Consider the following 23740-nt stretch of genomic DNA (forward strand, 5'->3'; position numbering starts at 1 on the left):
CTCTGCTAATAACCTCTATGAAACTTTTCAATCCGGATTCCGCTCAAACCACAGAACCGAAACCGCACTCCTCAAAATTACAAATGACCTTCTCCTCTCCTCCGATGCTGGTAACCTCAACATCCTCATCCTCCTTGACCTCAGCGCTGCCTTCGACACCATCAATCACTCCATCCTCCTCACCCGTCTTGAAACCACCTTCAACATCACCGGCACTGCCCTCTCTTGGTTCACTTCATACCTCTCTGACAGAAACCAGTTCATCTACATCAATAACTGCAAATCCCCCACCGCTCCTCTCCCCCAAGGTGTCCCTCAAGGCTCAGTTCTCGGCCCCCTCCTCTTCATCCTCTACCTGTTTCCCCTTGGTCACATAATCCGCCGTCATGGACTTCAATTCCACTGCTTTGCCGACGACATCCAGCTTCTCATCTCCACCAAGTCCATCTCCACTGCTACCCACTCCATCCTGACAAACTGCATCGCTGAAATCAAATCCTGGCTCCAACTTAACTTCCTGAAACTCAACTGCGATAAATCTGAAATAATAATCATTGGACAAAAAAAGCTCACCACACCTATCCATAACTTCACCCTCAACATAGACGGCTTCCCAGTTCAAAGCTCCCCTCACATCCGGAACCTAGGCATCATATTTGACCAAATCCTCTCCTACAACAGATACATCAAACAGAGCACAAAGACAGCCTTCTTCCACCTCAAAAACATCGCCCGTCTACGTCCATCCCTCTCTCCCACTGCTGCCGAAACCCTCATCCACGCCTTCATCACCTCCCGTCTGGACTATTGCAACAGCCTCCTCTATGGTTCACCTGCAAAAACCCTCAACAAACTTCAATATATCCAGAACTCCGCCGCCCGTCTACTCACCCACACCCGAATCCGTGAACACATTACACCCGTCCTCATCGAGCTCCACTGGCTCCCCACCCCCCAGAGAATCCAGTACAACATCCTCCTGATGACGTACAAAGCCCTCCATAACCTGGCCCCATCCTACCTGACTGACCTCCTCCACAGACACACTCCCACTCGCTCCCTCCGCTCTGCCACTGCCAACCTCCTGTCCTGGGGCGGCAGAGCCTTCTCCGTTGCTGCACCCACCCTCTGGAACTCACTCCCCCAATCCATCAGAGATTCTTCCTCCCTCACAGCGTTCAAAACATCACTCAAAACCCACCTGTTCAACACTGCATTCAACCACTGACCACCCCCTCCCCCCCTATTTTCTGTTTTGTTTATCTCTTTTTGTATTTCTTTTTTTTCTTTGTTGTCTTTTCTTAATTCTCTGTCAAAGCGTCTTTGAGTTTCATGAAAAGCGCTATAAAAGTCCCATGTATTATTATTATTGTTATTATTAATGTTAATTATTGATGATTGATGAAAGGTTACTTAAACATTTGTTCTTAATGTTCTACAATTTTTGGAGCCCCTGTCAGTCACGGGCCCTTAGAATCGTCCTAACTTTTCACCCCCTTACGGCGGCCCTGGTCAGGTGTTCAAACATCAACAGGTGTTACATTTCTCTGCTAGAAGCACTGCTCAGCGTTCACAGGTCGATGTCCAGACGCTCTCTGACTCTCTCTCTGCTTTGCTTTCATTCATTATTGCTTTCATTTCAAACGCTGAGGTCAGATCTGGAAACTCTTGTGTTGTATGATGTAGTTTGTCCTGATAGAAGGCCTGATGTGTGCCGAGAGCTGCACTGAACCACAACACCTTCACATACGTACACATAGAGAACATCATTCAACGGATATGGACTTGGTAGAGGACCTCTCCTCCAAGAAGCTGATGCTTCTATAGCTCACAGGTCTGTGTCAAATAACACACTCTCACATCACTCACTCTCAAGTCAAAGGCACACAAAGCAGTGAGACCCTACTGTCCCCCCCCCAGACTGCAGAGTGTCTGATCTGTAGCTCACTGTTACATCCCAGAAGATTAATAATAATATTTATCATATTTCCGCACCTTAAAGAAACCAAATAGTGCAAGAGAATGGAGCACGGGACGCTATGGTGCAAGTCAGATGTAGATTAAAGTGAACTGTGTTCTAGAGTAGGATGAGATAAATACTGTTCCGTGGAATCAGATAAAGAACCCAGTGTGTGATCCTACAGTGTGTGTGAGCAGCACGAGGACAGAGACAGCAGAATAAAGCATGTCTGCATCTTCTCACTCAGGCAGCACAAGATCAGCTTTCACTCCTAGAAAGTCCTAGAAAAGACAAATTAAACTTAACTAATGTGCATTTTCATTTTTGTAAAGCACTTAGAATTGCCTTGTGTTGAAATGTGCTCTATAAATAAACTTGCCTTGCCTTGCTTTCACTTTCGATACACAACCTGAGTGAGCCCGATTTACCAGCAACAAGTGACGCGACGCTCAGACTGAATTCTCATTGGCTCAGAGGAGCTGGTGTTACCTCTCTTCTGTGTTTCTCTCTCATTGACATCCCGCTCTGCAGAAAGGACGGCTGTGTTCCTGTGGATAAAGAACATTTCACACAGAAAGCCTCGTGAGATCAAGATGTTGCTGTTTCTGCTTCTCCTGGGAATAGTAGGACCACACTGCATATCTGCACGTGAGTCTTTTTGTTCTTTACGTTGGAAAATAAGAAGTGCGTCATGTGTTTACAGTAGAGGAACTAAGGCCCTAAAAGTTGAGTTGAGGTACCACAAAGCACAACCATGTTTTTTCATTACTTTAATTCGTCTAGTTTATGAAACGGATTGTTGTTTACAAATATTTTACAGCAAAATTATTTGTTTTGGTTAATGTTTGGAACTTTCCCATAACCGAAAATACTAGTGAAAATGTGCAACACACTCTCACTCAATAATCGTCCAGGAGCGACGCTTGGTCAGGGTCCCGTGGCTTGCAGTTGTGACGCCCCTAGGCTCCTTCAGCTTCATAAAGGAACGCAAATAGCTTTCAACTGATTGCAATGTATTCCCATCTGCGGCGGGATTTGACGCTCATGGAAGCACGGCATTTGTTTGTGTTGGCTGCCCTTAAAGGCAATGTGAGCGTCCATTCCCATTGGATAACGGAGAATTGTACACCCGGAAGTAAGTATTCCCCTTACTGTCGATTGATTTTACAGTAATATCTGCATTACTCATCGACTAAAAAACACCAGATTATCCTTGTTAATTACACAACATTGATTGGTTTAAATTGTGTGCAATGCTTTTGTATTTTTCCCCTTTGATTCGGAGAAACAATTATTTTTTCGGAGTAAAGGATGGCAGAAGACACTACACTACCCAGAATCCCCAGCTATCGTTTAGGACTACACCATGTGCTCTGTTTGACAAGCCCCGTGATTAGTTCTCAAGCTCTGTGATTGGTTGACCTCCAACTGCATTCCATTCATTCCAATGGCTGGCGTCTATGTCACGTGATCTTCAAATTTCTCCCTAGAGAAAAAAAAAACATGGCCGAACTTCGTTTTATTCTCGGTGGAAACTGCCTATTTTAAAGTTAGTTTGGCCATTAAAATGCGTTTTGATGTCATTTGATGCGAGAAATATGAGTTGTTATTTCATATTATGTGCGCAGTGGATGTACATGATCTTTAGTTTGCTAGTTATTACGAAGATTACTTCAGGAAATTGTGTCCATACAACGTTGTCATTCTTACCAAGGTGGTTGCTAGGGACGCTGCTATCGATATTATTTATGTTATGTTGTTTAACTGTTTAATGGTGTTATCTTTATTGCTACCCCCTTCCCCGTCAATTTATAGTGTTGGTCCACAGCGCAAACGTATTAGTTTAACAAAATCCGCATCTAAAATTGTGGCATACGTTATTTTCCCCTGTGCAATTCTCCATTTACTCAACAACAACACATCATTATCCTTGTGTTTATTTATTTATTTGTTTGATTAATAAACACAAGTTGGAGTCCGTCAGGACCGAGGGTCGGAGGAGCTAATTTGCTTTAGAGAATATTACACTCGGAAGTAAGTATTCTCTTCGCTTCGCTGGACAAACCTGTGATAGTCCTCAAGCTCTGTGATTGGAGAGTGTGCTCCGAGGGTTACGCCGAGCGTCGAACAGCAATTGAAATGGGATGGAACCACGGCAGACTGTCCAAAACTGGATTTGAACGGGTCCACCCCGTCCCCCCCTCCCCCACCCCGTCCCCCCCTCCCCCACCCCGTCCCCAGAACTACACATGCTGGCTATTGTGTTTCGCAACATATTCTCTATCTATGGCACGTCTCTACTGGGAGTTGTAGTTTTAAAAGACTTTTTCGTATTTCGCATAATAAGAAGTTGCCAGTATTAAACTGTGAACATCCCTGGAGGTTTAGGGGATAGGAAACACTCACATTTAAAACATATCATTAATAAATGGGTGATAATAGCTTGTGCCCATAATGGGCAGCATTAATATATACCCACATGCCAGCTAAGGTCAGAAGAGCTTTATTTAACAGCTGCTCTTATGTCTGTGACTCCTCCTGTTGTTCATTGATAAGCCTGAAACATACACGCAGGGCTTAGTTAGTTTACTTCACTACATGTATTTAATACCTTTAGTTACTTTACAGATCTGGTAACGACTGTAGTTCTTTTTCTGTATGTGGGGAATAAACATTGTTTGGAGATTTTAACAACTGAAGTTATTACTTTATTATTCTCTCTCAGGGACTCACTCTACTTTATTATTCTCTCTCAGGGACTCACTCTACTTTATTATTCTCTCTCAGGGACTCACTCTACTTTATTATTCTCTCTCAGGGACTCACTCTACTTTATTATTCTCTCTCAGGGACTCACTCTACTTTATTATTCTCTCTCAGGGACTCACTCTACTTTATTATTCTCTCAGGGACTCACTCTACTTTATTATTCTCTCAGGGACTCACTCTACTTTATTATTCTCTCTCAGGGACTCACTCTACTTTATTATTCTCTCTCAGGGACTCACTCTACTTTATTATTCTCTCAGGGACTCACTCTACTTTATTATTCTCTCAGGGACTCACTCTACTTTATTATTCTCTCTCAGGGACTCACTCTACTTTATTATTCTCTCTCAGGGACTCACTCTACTTTATTATTCTCTCAGGGACTCACTCTACTTTATTATTCTCTCTCAGGGACTCACTCTACTTTATTATTCTCTCTCAGGGACTCACTCTCTGAAGTATTTCGACACTGCGTCCTCTGGAGTCCCAAACTTCCCAGAGTTTGTTAGTGTTGGGTTGGTTGATGACGTTCAGATAACTCACTACGACAGCAACACCAAGAGAGAAGAACCCAAACAGGACTGGATGAAGAGCATCTCAGACGAGGATCCTCAGTACTGGGAGAGGAACACTCAGATCGCTCTGGCTGCCGAGCAGGTCTTCAAAGTCAACATTGAAACTGCAAAGCAGCGCTTCAACCAAAATGGAGGTTAGTTCATGTTTCACCTTCTACTGATAATATGTTGTTTATATCTACATCCTGTACACACACACACACACACACACACACACACACACACACACACACACACACACACACACACACACACACACACACACACACACACACACACACACACACACACACACACACACACACACACACACACACACACACACACACACACACACACACACACACACACACACACACACACACAGAAGCTGCTTTACTGCACTGACGGTGTCTCTGTCCATCATAACCACCAGAGGTCACTTTTTTCTCTACATGAGACTAACTCTACTTGTAGTGACTAAAGTTAATTAAATAAAGTCATGAAGAGAAGAAACTCGGCTAACGACACGTTCAGGAAACAGTCTGTGCTGAAGTTCGGTTTCATAATGATGTTGTTAGAAAAAGGGATTTATTTCTAATCAAAAAGACTGAATGAGGAAACTGGAGAAATCTCTCTCTCTCTCTCTCTCTCTCTCTTTCTTTCTCTCTCTTTCTTTCTCTCTCTCTCTCTCTCTCTCAGGTGTCCATATTAACCAGAGGATGGTAGGCTGTGAGTGGGATGATGAGACTGATGAGGTCAAAGGTTATGAACACCATGGTTTTGATGGAGAAGACTTCATAGTACTGGACCAGGAGACAGAGACATGGATCGCTCCAAGACCAGAGGCTGTCCTCACCAAACAGAAGTGGGATCAGGACGAAGGTTTGATGGCCCAGAAGAAGAACTACTTCACCAAGGTCTGTCCTGAGTATCTGAAGAAGTATGTGAACCTTGGGAGGAGCTTTCTGATGAGAACAGGTAGAGTCACATGACCTGATGGAGTTTCATAAACACCTCCATGTTCATGTCTCCTGGGTTTCTGACATGACAACACATGTCTCACTCTGTGTCTCACTCTGTGTCTCTCTCTGTGTCTCACTCTGTCTCACTCTGTGTCTCACTCTGTGTCTCTCTGTCTCACTCTCTGTCTCACTCTGTGTCTCTCTGTCTCACTCTGTGTCTCACTGTCTCACTCTCTGTCTCACTCTGTGTCTCACTCTCTGTCTCACTCTGTATATTTGTATTTTACCAGTTGTTCTGTCTTTTTTAAGATTAGTAAAACATGAAACTCCTCTCCAAACCAAGGTGTTCTTTTGGGACATGGAGACAGAAGACACCGTTTCATCTTGACCTGATGAACCAGGCGTAGTGTGTGCATCGTGTAGTAAATCTGAATGTGTTGGTGTGTAGCTGTCCGTGTTTCATCGTACGCAGACTTTCTGTCTGCAAAGGATTTAAGACCAAAATAGTCTTATTTAAAAAAAAAAAAAAAAAACTGGAACTATAAAAAGTTGATATATTTCTTTAATAAAGAACTTAAAGTGTTATTTTATAATCAGACGAGTTGGAATCAACTTTCTTTTGATCAACTATTCAGTGAATGGTGCTATAGCTCTACAGTGCAGTGGAGATCATCTCATCTGTTGCTCTTCTACTTCTTTTGGGATCAAACTTCATATTCTTCTCAGTATAGATTAAGTAATGACTAGTTTTCAGATCAATAAATGAATTCTTTACACATTTAAATGTCAAGAAATAGAAACAAATCTGAAAAGTCTAAGAGGAGATATTCAAGGTGCTTCTTTAATCTGAACAACACTAAACAGTATTTGATATGAAATGATATAAAACTGAAGAAAGTCTTTATTGAACCAATTTGACTGAAGCACTGACTCTGTGTTCTCCTTCAGTGATGCTCACAGTACATCAGAAGTCCCTGTAGTGATATCACTGTGAGTCAGTAACCTCTGAAGTGTGTTTGTGCAGAGATCCCCTCAGTGTCTCTGCTCCAGAAGTCCCCCTCCTCTCCAGTCAGCTGCCACGCTACAGGTTTCTACCCGGACAGAGTCGCCATGTTCTGGACCAGAGACGGAGAGGAGCTTCACGACAACGTGTACCACGGAGAGATCCTGCCCAACCACGACGGATCCTTCCAGATGAGCGTGGACCTGGACGTCTCCTCAGTCCCCGCTGAACACTGGGGCAAGTACCGATGTATGTTCCAGCTCTCTGGGGTGAAGGAGGACCAGGTCATCGTACTGGACTCAGCTGTGATCAGGACCAACAGAGGTAAGACTGCATCACAACGGCTCAACGGTTACTAACAGTCAGCAGACCCTGACAACATGTCATAGTCTCTCTCCTGAAACATGGGTCTCAGGGGAGAGACACTAAGAAGGGTTCAAGACAAACCCAGCATGACACCACGAGGAGGAAGGGGCCCTTCAGGAGCCTCAGACCTGATGCCCATCCTGAAGAAGCTTCCTTCCTCAGTTCAGATTGAGACTTCCTGTTGTTTCTGCTCCTCAGGGAATCCCCTCCCCTCCTCTTTATCATCGGTGCTGCAGTGGCTGCTCTCGCTCTCCTCATCATCGCTGGGATTGGATTCCTGGTGTACAGGAAGAGGAACGGTGAGCGACCAATCAGAAACCTTGTCTCATGAGTTCTCAGGGTTTTTAATGTCAGGCTTTGAGGTAGCAGATCAGACTCAGAGCTCAGTGTGATGTTGATATGAAAGCACTTGGTGTGTTCTCTACAGGGATAATCAGTGTTAGTTCCTTGTTGTGTACGGGGCGGTGGATTGAAACACTTTCTCTGCTTTTTCTTTCAGCCAATAGAAACAACTTCTTCCAGCTCTGAGCTCACTGAGAAACTGAACCAGCCATCACAGTGAGGTGCTTCACATCAACTCTCCACCTGTTGTTACAGAGCTCTTTATCTGCTCTCAAACCTCTCCAGCTGCAGCATTAGAGTTCAAACCCTTCTGCAGAGTGACCTCAGAAAGGCACCATGCTTTCAGGAACACAACACCAGAAACACCAATTAGAAACATTCACCTGTACATCAGAAGCAGATCAGAGAACTGACTCAGGGATAGTTCAGGTCTGAATCAGGTAAACATGTTCTGTGTCTTTAGGTTTCGGCATCAGGGGGCGCTGCCACCACATTCTCCCCGTAAACTGTTCATTATTCATCATCTGATCGATAACTGATCAGATTAGGGTTTGGAAATCAAGCAATAGCTCATTGATTGGAGAACAGAGGAATCATGTTATTTGGATCATTTGGGTTTCACATCAAAAGGTGGCTTTCCCTCTTATGTATTTCAATTTAATTCTAAGAGAAGCTGAACCTCTATGTGGTTTCTGGTAAAATAATCAATATTAAGTAACAGATTTAAATATGAGAGGCCGTCTAGCTCACAACTCATACTTGGTCTTACAAACAATATCAGAATCTCACATGTACACCACCAGACTGTTTCCAACACAGTATCATACCGTCTTTAACATACTGTCATTCATTTACTATCATACATAAATAACTATTCTCTCTCACACACAAAAACAAAATCTCTTAAACGCACCATCATACTCTCGTACACACACCACTATCGTCTTTCACAAACAACTACAATCAGAACATTATAATAGTGTATGTGAAAGAGGATAGTGGTATGTGTGTAATCTGTAAACAATGTAAGACAGAATAATAACCTATATAAGAGGGAATAGTATTTCATGTTAATAACATCATATTGTGAAGTCTATTTTTATATAACATTACAAGAGGGATTCTTATTATTACAGTATATGCTTATTGTGCTCATGAGATTGCTATGACTATAAACTAAATAGACACAATCACTAATCCCAGGTTCTGATGGGTTGGATACCAACGAGGGGAATAGTCAGAAGAACGTTTTCAGCTTGCAATACTAATGTAGCAAGGTCAGGTGCAGGCGCTGGAAGAATAGAAAGAGTTATTCATAAACAGGACATCACTCTGGCCTTGAGCTTCGGATGAGCTCCGCTCCCACACACAGCTAGGAAGCAGCCTTATGAAGATTCCACTTTTTCTGTAGAAACGTTAGCGAAAACAAATTACGTATGATGGTGCCAGAGTAGGGAGGGACTTCCACAGGCCGGCCGAATGCTGATTGGAGGATCGTGTTGCCAAGAGACCTTTTTCAAAGTCTGTGCACCTACCAAAGAGAACCAAGTCTAAACCATGGTGTCTCTTCAGCTAGTCTTGACCAATCATAAATGTACGGGCAACGCCCTGTGTAATAAAATGTATGTATGCACGCATGAGGTTCGGGGTTCTTTTCCGGAAATAGTGGTTACAGATTACAGCTTTGCTGCCTGTGATTTCTATGACGTGATGGAGCCCTTCACTAAGTGAATATATATATATATTTTGCTCTCTCATAATAAATAGTTAAAGTTAGAAGTTGTTTGTCTTTCCTGGAATTTTGAACACAACAATTATGTAAAACAGAATAGCAGTGAATGAAAGGCCGAATAATAGCTTATATAAGAGGTAATAATAGTTCATGTGAATGACTATAGGTATGTGCAAACAGAATGATAGGGTGTGTGCATAAGAATGGTTAAGAGTGTGAGAGAGTATGATTGAAAAGGAAGTAGGCTAGCCGGGGGAGGTCTCTAAAAGCTTGCCTGAAGTCGGACAGCTCGGAGTCGGCTTCTTCTTCTTCTCCCATTTTTTTGGCGGATTGCAAACAACTTTAAGGTGCATACCGCCACCTCCGGAGTCAGCTTGACTCGGTTACGTGTTTAATCGTTAATGTCAGATATACTAATTAAATACATTTGTTCCTGCTCAAGATTAGATTCAACTTTATTGTTATTGCACAGATTACAGGTACTGAGACAACGAAATGCAGTTTAGCTTCTAACCAGGAGTGCCACAAGCAGTAAAGTAAAAAGTAATGTACACAATCTACAGAATAAAAGATAGAATGAATTGAATGATGAATAAACAGTGAGGGGTATGAATATACACAGCAGCCTGTGAGCAGTATGAACAGTGTGTATGAATATGCTAAGATATATAAAGTATAAAAACGGTAAGCAGTGCAACTATAGTATAACATATATAGATATTAATTTCATGATGATAAACATTATGGAACAATTATGAAAAATGTGAAAGGAAGTGGTGATGTAAAACTGGCACAAAACAACAAACTTTTGCCGAGCCAATTGGAGAGTTTCATCACCAGCATGGGGTAAAACCCACCAATGAGTGCTCAGCTCGAGATACCAGCGAGTCGTTTCCCATCAAGCATTTCACTTCCGCAGCCCGCGGAGAGGAACTGCGCCGCCTCGCCGCGCCTCGCTCTCAAGGCTACCGGCGTCTTTGTCCCGCAAGATTTCAACGTCTCATGTAGGCGAGCCTCCAGAGCAAGTCGGACAAAATGACTAACCATCATGCAATGCACTAGCAAGACGTTGATCGAAATTGCGCAGGTCTGCGTCGGTCTCGCTTGTCTCAAACAAGCCTAGTGAGTTTGATTGAAAAGGAAGTTGGACTCAATTCTCAGTTCTACGTCTTTTGTTTTGGACACCGCCCAAGAAAGGCAGTAGACTGCTACTAATTTCCCCTATGCAACCTGAAGAGTGAAAGGTTCAAGTCCGTCAGAAAGCAATGACTGTAGCCTAACCCCTCGATTCCACAGGGTCCGTCTGCAGCGCGTTACGGCAGCGCCGCGGTTTTGGTCCGGCCTCCTCCGGCGTCATTCCCCACCGGGCTCGTTTCAGAAGCATTTCAGAAGCGGAGCTTCTTGCCTGCTGGCTCGCAGTTTTAGTTGATTTGGGCATATTTCCTGGACAGGCTACTTTGTACAGACAAAGTTAATAATGATTGTAATATCCCAGTTATAAACGACATGAATCAAAGATGTGTTGCTGTATTTTAGTGGTAAAAAAATGCATTCATCATCATAATTATTCTATATATATAATTTACACAGTGCCTGTAAACCGGAGGAGAACGCTGGCATTCCCTACGGAGGGATAGGGTCTGCAAAATTAGTTTGTGTGTTTGTATATATGTATATGCTATATATGCTCTGAACGTTCCACTTCCTGCCTGCCCGACATTACCTTACGGCTGCGTTGCGTCGAAAAATAGACTTCAATCCTATTTCGAGCGGAGCCCAGCGGCGAGACGCTGCTGGGACGCTTCGGTAACACGGCATGTCTGGTGGAACCAAACACACACACACACACAAACACACACACACACACACACACGCACACACACACACACACACACACACACACACACACACACACACACACACACACACACACACACACACACACACACACACACACACACCTAGCTATCTTAAATAATGTTATCCATCTGAACTAAATCACAGACTTCATTCATCATTCATCCATGGCATGCATTTTCTCTCTTCCTATACAGAGTCAGATTAAAGAAGTAGAAATACACAAAACGTACCGTAGACAGATGGCCAGTCGCTCGGCGGGTCCGATTGACAAACGCATGCTGGTGTCCGCCTTTGTAATCAGTGGACCCACTTTGCCGAACAACTCGTCGAAATGGTCTTTGCTCATCCTGAAATACTGCTGAAACAGTTCGTCATCCAGACGGAGGTCTTGGACCAAAACGTGGTATTCCCCCCGTTGCAGACCTTTTCGGAGTATCGGATGTACCCAACAGCGACGCACACGACGTCGCCTCCCGAGATACAATGCATATACCAATGCCACCCTTGCTACCAAACCGGTATCCATTTTGGCTAGAGTGGATAGGAGAACCGGGCTTTTTTTGCTTACTATGTCCAGGGCGGGACATTCATGTGATTGGTTTTTGGTCGCGTTGCTCGCATTAACTCCCTCAAGCTTCAGACACGCCCACCTCCAAGCGGCCCCTATACAAGGCGGCGTGCGTTGTCGCTTGCCGGCGGTGGGGGGCTGAAACTCGACCAACAACCAATCACATGAATCTCCCGCCCCAGACACACAAGCACGCGGTTTGATTGGCTAGAGCTTGTACTGGCATATGATTCGATTGGCTGACGCCTCCGTCGAGGCGGCAAAAGTCGAACATTGCTCTACTTTTGCAGCGAGCACCGCGAGAGAAGCTACGCTTTGCTCCCACAATGCAGTTTGACGAATCGTGACGTCACCCCATTCAAAGTGAATGGTCCACGACCATATTTCGGAGGGATATGCTACAGCTAGCATTAGCTATATTTACCTTGTTTACACTTAGACTAAGTGTTAATCTGTGTATGTTCCACTTGCATGTATGAGATCATTAAGTGCCTTGTATCTTCTTTTTTATAGTTATATCTCTCACAGGCTCCGCCCTCTACTGGACTCTATGTGGGTACTACCTTATCATGCAAGTATTCACCTACTGAGCTTTCTATAGACGTAGCCGGCCCCGGGGCAGGCCTACCTGAATGCGTGCGCATCTCACTTCCGTATAAAAGGAGGCCCCGCCTCCTGACCATCATCCTTTACTCTTCAACGAGTGGAGGTGATAGCCTAGCACTGAGTCCGAGACGTATTGTATTTTTTGAGAGAAAGGAAGAAAGAGAAAGAAAGAAAACGACATTTTTTTTTAAATGGTGCCCTGGTTTAAATAGCGGGCGCCGATCCCCACCACCTCTGCTTCGAGTGTTTGGGGGACCAGGAACTGTCCGAGGCGGTGCCATTTCACGTTCGCCATTCCTTCCGAGTCCGGCGTCCATGGAAGTCCACCGCCCAGGCCTGTACTCTCCCTGGATGATGATCATGGCGGCGGGTGTGTGGGCTACTCGCTCATTGCTCGAGATGCCCCCGCCTCACCAGGTCAGAGCGATTATTGGGCCGCAAGGCCGAATAAGTCAACCCGGAATCAAGGCAAGACGTGAACATGTGACGATTTACCATGCTGGGAGACGTGAAGATGTCACGATTTCGTCCTTTCAAACGTGACAGTTACACAATATTGTTAACCCATGTTAACCAGTGGAGAAATACCCAGAAATGCCAAACAAATGCTACCCGACGTAATGATTTATTTTTTAATAATCACACTCGATTACGCCGATTTTCTTGTTGCCCCAGCTGGTCGACACCTCTTTTAGCAGAAACAAAGCCTACATTAATGTATTAAATCGATGTTAATCCATGCATGTGGATCATAGGTGTGGATGGGGAATTAACGGACGTGACGTTGTGTGATTGCGTTGCCAGGCAAAAGCTTCGGTTCATGTTAATTTACAAACTCTTCAACTACAACCGTAGTTATATTTAAAAACATGTTAGAAGGCCTCACAAAAAACTTTAATGCAAATTAAAATGTAAATGTGAAGGAATGTGTGTATAACAAAATACATCGGTGATAAACGTAACCGGAAACAGACGTAGGCAAGATCCTCAGCTCGATGATTTGGATGGTTTAGCCGCAATGCATGCTGGGATTTGGTGTTTAAGTGATGTGAAATCTGAAAACGTTTTTTAAAAATAAAATAATACTTCATTCCGAGTGTGCTTGCTTTTCTCTTTGGAGGTCATCACATAACGGCATCGTAATACACGGTTCGGCTGCATTACATATTACACATCTGCCTTAGTTCTCTATTTATAGAGCCCTGATGAGAAGACTTCTAGACAAACAGGAGAACTGCCGCCAAAACTGAAAACGTGACGTGGATCATAAATATATCATCAATTAAACAACATCTTACATTTCTTTTCACACAATACGCCTCCTTGCAGTATCATTACATTACATTGCATTTAGCTGAGGCTTTTATCCAAAGCGACTTACAATAAGTACATTCGACCAGGAAGATACAACCTTGAGGAAAACAGAATCATATAAGTACATCAGGTTTCATAGAGCTAAATATTTCAAGTGCTACTCAACTGGCTCTAGATAAGCCAGCCCTTTATTAGTATATAAGTGCTTTGTTAGTAACTCTATCTCTGGAAGTGGAGTCTAAAGAGATGAGTTTTCAGTCTGAAGAAGATGTGTAAGCTTTCTGCTGTCCTGATTTCAATGGGGAGCTCATTCCACCATTTTGGAGCCAGGATAGCAAACCCACGTGTTTCTGCTGATGGGAACTTGGGTCCCCCTCGCAGTGCGGGTGCAGCGAGCTGTTTGGCTGATGCAGAGCGGAGTGCACGTGCTGGGGTGTACGGTTTAACCATGTCCTGGATGTAGGAAGGGCCAGATCCATTCACAGCATGGTACGCAAGTACCAGAGTCTTGAAGTGGATTCTAGCAGTTACTGGAAGCCAGTGAAGGGAGCGGAGGAGCGGTGTGGCGTGGGAACATTTAGGAAGGTTGAAGACCAGACGAGCCGCTGCATTCTGGATGAGCTGCAGAGGTCGGAGGGCACATGCAGGTAGACCAGCCAGGAGGGAGTTGCAGTAGTCTAGGCGTGAGATGACGAGAGCCTGGACCAGAACCTGCGTCTCTTTCTGGGTCAGCTGGGGACATATCCTCCTGATTTTGTAAAGAGTGTATCTGCAGCAGCGGGTTGTAGCAGAGATGTTTGCAGTGAAGGACAGTTTGTTATCTAGGATCACACCCAGATTCCTTGCAGTCTGAGTCGGGGAAACAACAGAGGGGCCGATGTTGATTGTTAGGTCAAGAGTGGGACAATCTTTTCCCAATCAACACTAATTCGGCTGGCTTTTATATTTGATCCAATCGGTAGATAGGCTGTATTTACACCCTAACGGTGCACAGCTGATAGAAAGGGACACCCGGTGGTTAAAGCATGTCATTGAATTTTATTATTTTATTATTAGATATTAATAGGATCCCTATAAAGTATATTCATTACTCGTTATTCTCCACTAATAGTTAATTAAAGACTGTATATAATGACTAGTTTGCACACCCCTTTCAAGATTTTCTAAGCTAAGGTTTATTGACATATCATATTATACACAACTACGGTGTAGTTATGCAATGAATGAAAAACTTGGGTCGCAGGTTCCTCAACTATTTAAAAAGCAATGTATTTCTATTGGTAGTATGTTTCGTGCCTGCACCACGGCTTTTTGTCCCGTCGGGTCTTGGAATACCAGAAGCTGTGTGGTTCATAAAAACATTTTTTTACTCAATATCTTACCCTAAGCTTAACCCTATCCCTTTTATTTTAAATTATATGATTGTTGGAGTTTTTTGCCATACGCGAGGAAAATAAATGGGCCTCAGAGCCTCAGAATACTGAAATCTGTATTTTTTTAAATATTTGTTTCCTTCTAATTTGTTATTATTTTCATTGCTTTTTAAATTGTTCTGTGTGACAAGAAGAAAATTGCGAAAATCGTGTTGGTGAACACGAATCAATAGATTAATTCTGTGACTATAACACGAAATGTCTTGAGACTGTGTTGACTATAGGCTAGGCCATAAATGTTGTGTAGTTATTTAGTCTTTTACTTTCACAGTTTATAGTTACTGTAGCTACAGAAGCTACTGTAGCTACTATAGTTACTCTAGCTAATGTAGCTACTGTAGCTACTATAGTTACTGTAGCTACTGTAGCTACTATAGTTACTCTAGCTAATGTAGCTACTGTAGCTACTATAGTTACTCTAGCTAATGTAGCTACTGTAGCTATTATAGTTACTGTAGCTACTGTAGCTACTATAGTTACTGTAGCTAATGTAGCTACTGTAGCTACTATAGTTACTCTAGCTAATGTAGGTACTGTAGCTACTATAGTTACTGTAGCTACTGTAGCTACTGTAGTTACTCTAGCTAATGTAGCTACTGTAGCTACTATAGTTACTGTAGCTACTATAGTTACTCTAGCTAATGTAGGTACTGTAGCTACTATAGTTACTCTAGCTAATGTAGGTACTGTAGCTACTATAGTTACTGTAGCTACTGTAGCTACTGTAGTTACTCTAGCTAATGTAGCTACTGTAGCTACTATAGTTACTGTAGCTACTATAGTTACTCTAGCTAATGTAGCTACTGTAGCTACTATAGTTACTGTAGCTACTGTAGCTACTATAGTTACTCTAGCTAATGTAGCTACTGTAGCTACTATAGTTACTGTAGCTACAGTAACTATAGTAGCTAAATTAGCTGGAGTAACTATAGTAGCCACAGTAGCTACATTAGCTACATTAGCTACAGTAACTATAGTAGCTACAGAAGCTACTGTAGCTACTATAGCTAATGTAGCTACTGTAGCTACTATAGTTATGGTACATTTCCACTGCAGCGGGGTAGCCCCGTTTAAGCGTCCCTAAGCGTCCTCGCTCAGGCCTCGGGCTGCCTCGCTGGCCGTCCGAGGCCGTGGCGCATTCCCATTACAGTTTAGGACCTGGGGTAGCAACGCAGTGTAGGCGGGGAGATTGGCTTTTTGGCGGGCTTTTTGGGCGGAGCGACGCCGGGTAAAACTGCAGTGGCGTCATTTTCAATGCGACACAACTCACAAAACACACACAACAATGGAGGATGTGGAAGCGATCGTTTACTTGTTTCTTGGTGTGTGGCTTGTTATCACAGCAAGAAGGAAAGTGATCACAGCAAGCAGGAAAGTGATGTTTCAAAGTAGGTGCAGAAATGACTGTGATGTGAAAGTTGTGAAATCCATGGTGCTGACATGCTGTGCTCTGCATAACCTCTGCGAGAGTCATGGAGAGGACTATGATGATGGGTGGAAAGCACCAGCAGCAGCAGAGCTAGCAGTGGCTCAAGGTGCAGAGGAGGAGGGCACTGACAGCAGAGAGGGTTTGATGCGCTACCTGAATACCTAAATATGCATTGTATTGTATTCATTGTAATGAACATGAATAAATCTTTTTTTTTTCATATACATGTGCTTGTCAAATGTTTTAAACAAAAATGTTGTTATCTGAATTGAATATTTAGTAAATATTTGAATTTCAAGCACCATGTACTGCCCCATAATAAGAACATTTGAGGAAATATCAGATCATGAAAAGAAAATCTTTCTAATAAATTAAGCGAATATCAAAGCTAACTATAAACATAAACACTAAAGTGTAAAACACAACAAAACTATATTCATAAAGGCAAGTGTAAAATAGTGTGGACAATTGTAAAAATGGATGGAGGCTAAAGTATCCACAACATAAAATAATATATTAAAATATAACCTCAATCTTTCTTCTAGACATGTTCAAAGCTTGCTTGAATGGGTTAGGGGGAGCTTGTGCCTGCCTAGTGGATCAGCGCAAGCAATCGTCTTCTCTGTATGTGTTATGATGGTTTCGGTCTGAAAGACACAGCCCAAAAGGTTCAAGGTTTTTTTATGTTGTCATACATAGCCACAGTGTAGTTATGACGATGAACATCTGAGGTCACAGGCTTCTCCAACACAATAAATCAATTTCTTGCTTTAAATCTCTTAAAACTAACTTTTATCTTATGGGCTTTTTCCTAACTGATGGTGTTTGTTATTGCTTTATAAATTCATGTATGTTTATATCTTCTCTAAATCAAGATTATGTGAATCTGATTGTTTTCTGTTGGGTGCAATTCATTATCAACAAGAGATAAGATAAGTCAAAGAAGTACTTTATTGATGGCAGTATACAATACAAACAAATGTTTGTGTCAAAAAGGCATGCCATTAAACAATACAAATAAAACATTTAAAACTGTAAAGCAGCCAGCATAAATATACATGGCATTGTAAAAATTAAAATAAAATGAACATTTAAAAATAAAAAAATAAACAAGAAAGTACAAACTAGATAAAAAATATATAATATGTACAATAACTATTAAGGTTATTTGAAGTATCACGGGGGAGACGGGCCACGTCGGCTGCAACGTCCCCCTAGCACCTTGCCAAGAGTGCGCAGGAAGGCTAGGTTGAAGGTCTCTGCTTGAGCAGCCTCCTCCCTTCTCAAGACGGCCTCCTCCCTTCTCAAGACGGCCTCCTCCCTTCTCAAGGCCGCATCAGTCCCTCAGACAGGACATGAAGTTCCAAGTAGAGTGTGGGACATGAGAGCAGAATCCGCCCTCCATAAAAACAGCCAAGAGACTGTACAGGAGGAGATGAAATGCAAAGCAGTACAAGAACAGTGGCATGATGTGGGCTGCAGATGTGACTGGGCCAACGGCTGCCTAAAAGAGTTACAGCGGATGGATTCAAGAGCTGATGGACTGAAGAGAAGACAGAATCAGAGGAGTTGGCATGGTCGATTAGAAGTGAGGAGGTCGGGGTCACGGCTTGAGACAACCAGGGGAGGAGAAAAGGAGAACGGGAATGAGTGAGTTTACACATAAACACAGTTATTCACAAAACGCACATAAAAGAGACCACATTTAAATAACTTGAATTGACTTGATAAATACGTAAAGACAAACAGATTTATTAACCATGAATTAATCAAGTGGTAAATTAAAAATAGCAGTAAAGGGGAAACTATTAAAGTAAAATGGGAAAATCCTCCTAAAACACACTGAGGCAGAAAGGGGGAGACATGACAGAGTAGAACAGATTCTTCAATCTTTTCAGCATGTTTAGAAATTATTCTTTTAGAGTTTTTATTCATGTGTGAATTTGGTAGTGTTTTAATTTGTTACAGTATCGATCTACAGTTTAGAGGGAGAGTTTTAGGAACCACTCTATACGACAAATCTTTATTTGTGTGGATAATGTTGAAGGGAAAACTAGTTCTGAAAAATTATACTATTTCATTTTTAGGTATTGGTTTTACCATTGTGGCATATATTACTAGACAAGAACTTTTTAGGGGGAAATAACTGTTGTTTGTAGTCCAGAATGTAGCGTTTAAAATGGAGTAAAAGTAGAAACAGCACATTTGATTTGAAAAAGCCATATAATTGGAAGGAATGTGGGGAACCCATCCTGCTGTGGTTTTTAGGTCTTACTTGCAGCTTCACAGGGAGCGCAAGGCATCATTTTATGAGTTTGAAAGACATGCTTCTCCCCTTTTGAATGGACATCCATTTAATTAGTGTTGACCTGATATTTAGAGATGCTAGAAGGTAAAGACGTGCCTACATTAGGGGACAATTCCTAAAATTCAACTACAAACCATTGATGAAATGACTTCTGTTTTTGAATCCCTGATGAAGTAAGGAGTAATTGTTGCGTGTTCAGACACCCAGGGTTCCACACACAGCTAAAGAGTATTACATTGTTTTTAAGTAGACCAGAATTGAAGATTAATGAGTATAATGAGCTATGAAGTGCAGAGCTACACAGATCCTAGTAATGATCTGACTCAAGATAATAGTTATGTACACAAGTTTCTGAATTTGATCTATTAAACATTGTAATAATAATTAGGTGTAAATAACTTGCAGTAGTAGTAGTACTATAAGGAAGTGAGTTTTGTACCAAGTTGCAGGAAATGTGGGAAGCAGCCGTCCCGATGACAAGCTAGAGATATCTGACAATTAAAGTTGTAATCACGAAGTAATAAATGATGGCGCTCCATATATGACTGATTTTTGTAGACGAAAGATCCTGGCCTATGCTGAAATTGAAAATGTGTTAGTGATTTGCGTGTCATAAACAAATTGATAAAATGGATTATTATTATTATTGATTAATTTGGAATATTAATTCAAAAGGCCGTTTTCTGCAGGTTCACTTAAGAATGCCTTGCATGAACATTTGTCAGGTATTGTGTTTCCTAGAGGCGGTATATTAATAAAGTGTATTGATCATTTGTTTGTTAAACATCTGAAGAAAATGGTGCTGCGAACACGAGAAAAACGTTGTTGCATTGGTTGACATCAACACAATGATGTCACGAGTACAACTCCAGCTAGTAGAATATCAAAGTCTCTGCAGGGCACGACCCATGGCCAAAAGACTGAGACCAAATGACCTTTGACCCTGACTGACAGTGTGAGTGTGAATGAATGTCTGCATGTGATCAGTGTAACTGCATGATTCTAAAACAATGACTAACCAAGCATGTTTTTAGACTAACACATTATTCTGGAGCTCCAAGGGAAACGAGAGGTTTCCTAAAAAGTGTTGACATGTTTCTAATATTGATTGGGCTTTAACAGGTAACACAGATGCAGAATCAGTGGCCAAGGGGCTACGGAGAGAGGTAATTCCAGAATTAGAATGAAAAGGTGAACTGTGATGATGAAACAATTTTGTAATATTTCAACAGGTATTAAAGTAACTGAGGTTTGAAATGTAGAAAGAACATATTACAGTTAAGTTAAAACATAGTAATGTAATGAGATAGAATTTAATTTAGACAACATCTTATAACTAGCCTGGTAAAGAAGTAAAAGCCAGACTTTATTGTTTCGATCATTATGGGGATATACATTTAATTTAAATTCATAATAGAAAGACATTTGATGACAGTATGTTGGATTTCTGTATTCATTTTTCAGCTTGATAATATCTAAGCACTGACAGGTAGAAGCAGTATCACCAGGAAATCATTCACTTTGTCAGTATCATGATTTTAGTTGTTTTTGAATCCATAACATTAGTGTGTTTCTTTACCAGAGACATTAGCAGCTAATATTATATTTAGATTTTAAATAGGATCTCAAGGATTTCATTTCAAAATAACACAGATGCTTGTCATACATTCAGAGCTATTGAGATATGTTACTTAGTTCACCTGAAGATGTTAGGGTTTATTTTGTTGACACAGGCCAAGTGTTAAGATTCTGAAGCTGCACTGGCAGACAGGAGGTCTGCAACTAATTTAGAAAACCTGTTCACAGACGGCTGTTGTTTTAAGACACCCCACCAACAGGCTCCAAGCAGCCTACCAGTGGTGGGTCAAACACCTGAGGGCCCAGGAGCCCTGAGCGTAGACTTAAGGGGTGGGTATCAGATTTCTCCAAACAGGTTGCTGACGCCAAAAGGGGGACCCGAGGAGCAGGAGGCCGACACAGCGGAGTTCGTCTGGCTGAAGGTCGTCAGGCCTACGTGGCTCAACCCCGGGTTCTCCGGCCCCCACTGAGTGACCCAGAGGACATCTCATGCCATCCGCCGAGGAGCAAAGGGGGACATCGGGTACTACTGGAGCCAGTGTGCGGCGAGGAAATCATCAGGAAGGACCCTAGACCGCGTCAGGAAGGACCTCGCGGACATCCTTACAGCAGACGACTTGGAAGCGGCTATCAGCAGTGTGGGGGACATCACGAGGCAGCAGAGGACTCTACTTCTCTCTGATCAGATTCATCAGTTCCACCATGGAAGGGAAAACCGCATCTCCCCCTCCCTATCAGCTGCCCTTGTTGGCGTATTCCGCTGGGGGCTGCCCTGATGATTCACAACAAAACAAGGACACTGCTTTCTAGCACTCAGATTACCCCTCTAATAGTTCTTTCACTGACATTGAAAGCTGTGTTCTGTTCCCAAAGGTTTAATGTAGGGGGACAGACACAGTGGCAAAGAAGGACAGTAGTTATGTTTCAAATGTCTTATGTAAATTGATCTCGTGGGATGAGATCAAAAGGGGGAATTGAGGGAGGCAGAAAGTTTGATATAGTGTATTTCTGGTATATTCATTTTAATGTCACCTTATATAGAATGTGTGTTAAACTTGTGATTTCTGCATTGAGTGACTTCTGCCTAGCAGATACCAAGAAGAGGCCCCTAGGGTCTCTCTGTTAATTATCAATAGACTGTGCAATTAACAGTTGAATTCCCAGAGACATTTTCCTTAGATATAATGCAGTTAAATTCTTGTAGTTAATGATGCACATCCTGCAGGCCTTGAGAATTGGGTCACACAGTAAACGAGACAAAGGTCCTTTTGAGCTTATCAATAAATGTGTTTGTTCCAGAAGGCTGACTTTTAGGTGAGAAGAAGGTCAGAGATAGTTAACAGTTGGTCTCTGTAGGTTATCTAAATCCTATGGATGTCATGAGACCAGGATGTTTAAAACATATGAATTGTGGCTTTCATAAAGAAAAACAGGTGACTGTTGTGTGATAAACTGCATGATAAGATATGTGTTCATTTCTGTTAAAGAGTCCTCTGACTGTGAAATGATATGACTCCAAAGCATGACAAGGGGGGCAGAGAGAAACACACACACACACACGCACAGGAAAGCAACAGATGGAATCAACAACTGCTGACTCACTACCTGGGGTCCCGCCCAGAAGTGAAAACCGACCAATGGAACAGAGCCAACTCACTGGCTAGCTCGCTCAGAAGTGAACTCTGTGTATATATGTTGTGATGATTTTGAGGATCGGCGCTCTTGTTCTGACTGACTGTCGTGGTACGTATATCACACGGTGGTAGAACCTGAGCCCGGAGTACTCTGCATTTTTGAAGCTGCAGTTGCAGAGGGCTTCGTGAATAGGAGATTAGGTGATGTATTGTTTGTTCTACCATTAAAACAGATTAGTGTTTAACCCTTATCCTGGCTGCTTGGAATTTTTCCTCTGTTAATTTGACCCACTCATAAAGGAACGGCGCGGAGCAGAGGTTCTGCTACAACACACACACACACACACACACACACACACACACACACACACACACACACACACACACACACACACACACACACACACACACACACACACACACACACACACACACACACACACACACACACACACACACACACACACAGTACTCTTGTACTTAGTAAAAGTAGAAGTACTGAACTGTAGTGGGTTGTGAGTGAAGATGGTCAAATATACTGTATATACATGTATTTGTGCTCATGATTAATGGCACTTTGTAATACTTTTTAACAGTTGTTACAGCATGTTTCCTGTATGTTTGAACCAATTGTTAAACTAAATGAGTCGAGGCGAAGAAACGACGCTGCAGAGCAAAGGAGACGAGGTGAGGAAACGACGCTGCAACGCAAAGGAGACACGAGACAGAAAGGGAAGGAGAGCAGGGACTTTCCAGCTGCTGGAGAACGGGTTAGGCAGAAGCTGCTCGGCACAGAGAAACATGCAATGACCCAAAACAAACACCATCAGTTTATAACCAGGTGAGGAGCGACAGGTTCCTCAGTCAGGGTGCTGAGAGAGAGCTGCCTCTGAGTCACACGGAGAAACACACTTTCTAACAACGTACACGAACACTTTGGTTTGTTCTGAAAGGATTTCACTGCTTCTTTATAAGCTATTGAAAAGGAATCTAACTTCGATACAACCAACGTTAATATCTAGGCCGTCTCCGATACCGAGCTCCGGTGCTGATAAGGCTCCGGTGAACGGCTGTCCAATCTTTTGAGGAGTAAACCCCCAGAATCTACACGATCACCGTAATCTGCTCAGGGGGGCGTTTACAGCGTGGCCTCTAACAACACGCTGCCCGTCATATTTCAGGCACTCCAGCCTCGGATGTCCGACCGCTACGATAGCAGAACGGAGTGTGTCGTGTAGCAGGTGTTGGTGGGCTGGTAGAACCCCAGAGCAGTATCTAAACGGGGAAACCCTGTGTCGTTGGGAGACCCCCTGGTAATT

The 23740-nt window shown here is 42.7% G+C and overlaps 2 protein-coding genes across 2 annotated transcripts in view; one reads left to right on the forward strand and one right to left on the reverse strand.

Moving 5' to 3' along the window:
• Positions 1-23740, reverse strand: part of LOC307022910 (uncharacterized protein) — a 153231-nt gene that overhangs the window by 107596 nt on the left and 21895 nt on the right. The gene's annotated exons all lie outside the window — the stretch shown is intronic.
• LOC307022908 (H-2 class I histocompatibility antigen, K-K alpha chain-like) lies at positions 2453-9738 on the forward strand. Its single transcript, XM_079655834.1, has 6 exons — positions 2453-2608; positions 5172-5438; positions 5986-6264; positions 7273-7575; positions 7816-7916; positions 8117-9738. The coding sequence occupies exons 1-6, from the start codon at positions 2554-2556 to the stop codon at positions 8177-8179; spliced, it is 1068 nt and encodes a 355-aa protein (XP_079511960.1). The 5' UTR covers positions 2453-2553; the 3' UTR covers positions 8180-9738.

The sequence above is a fragment of the Notothenia rossii genome, assembly GCF_949606895.1.
Source record: "Notothenia rossii genome assembly, chromosome: 10".
NCBI classification, from domain to species: Eukaryota; Metazoa; Chordata; class Actinopteri; order Perciformes; family Nototheniidae; genus Notothenia; species Notothenia rossii.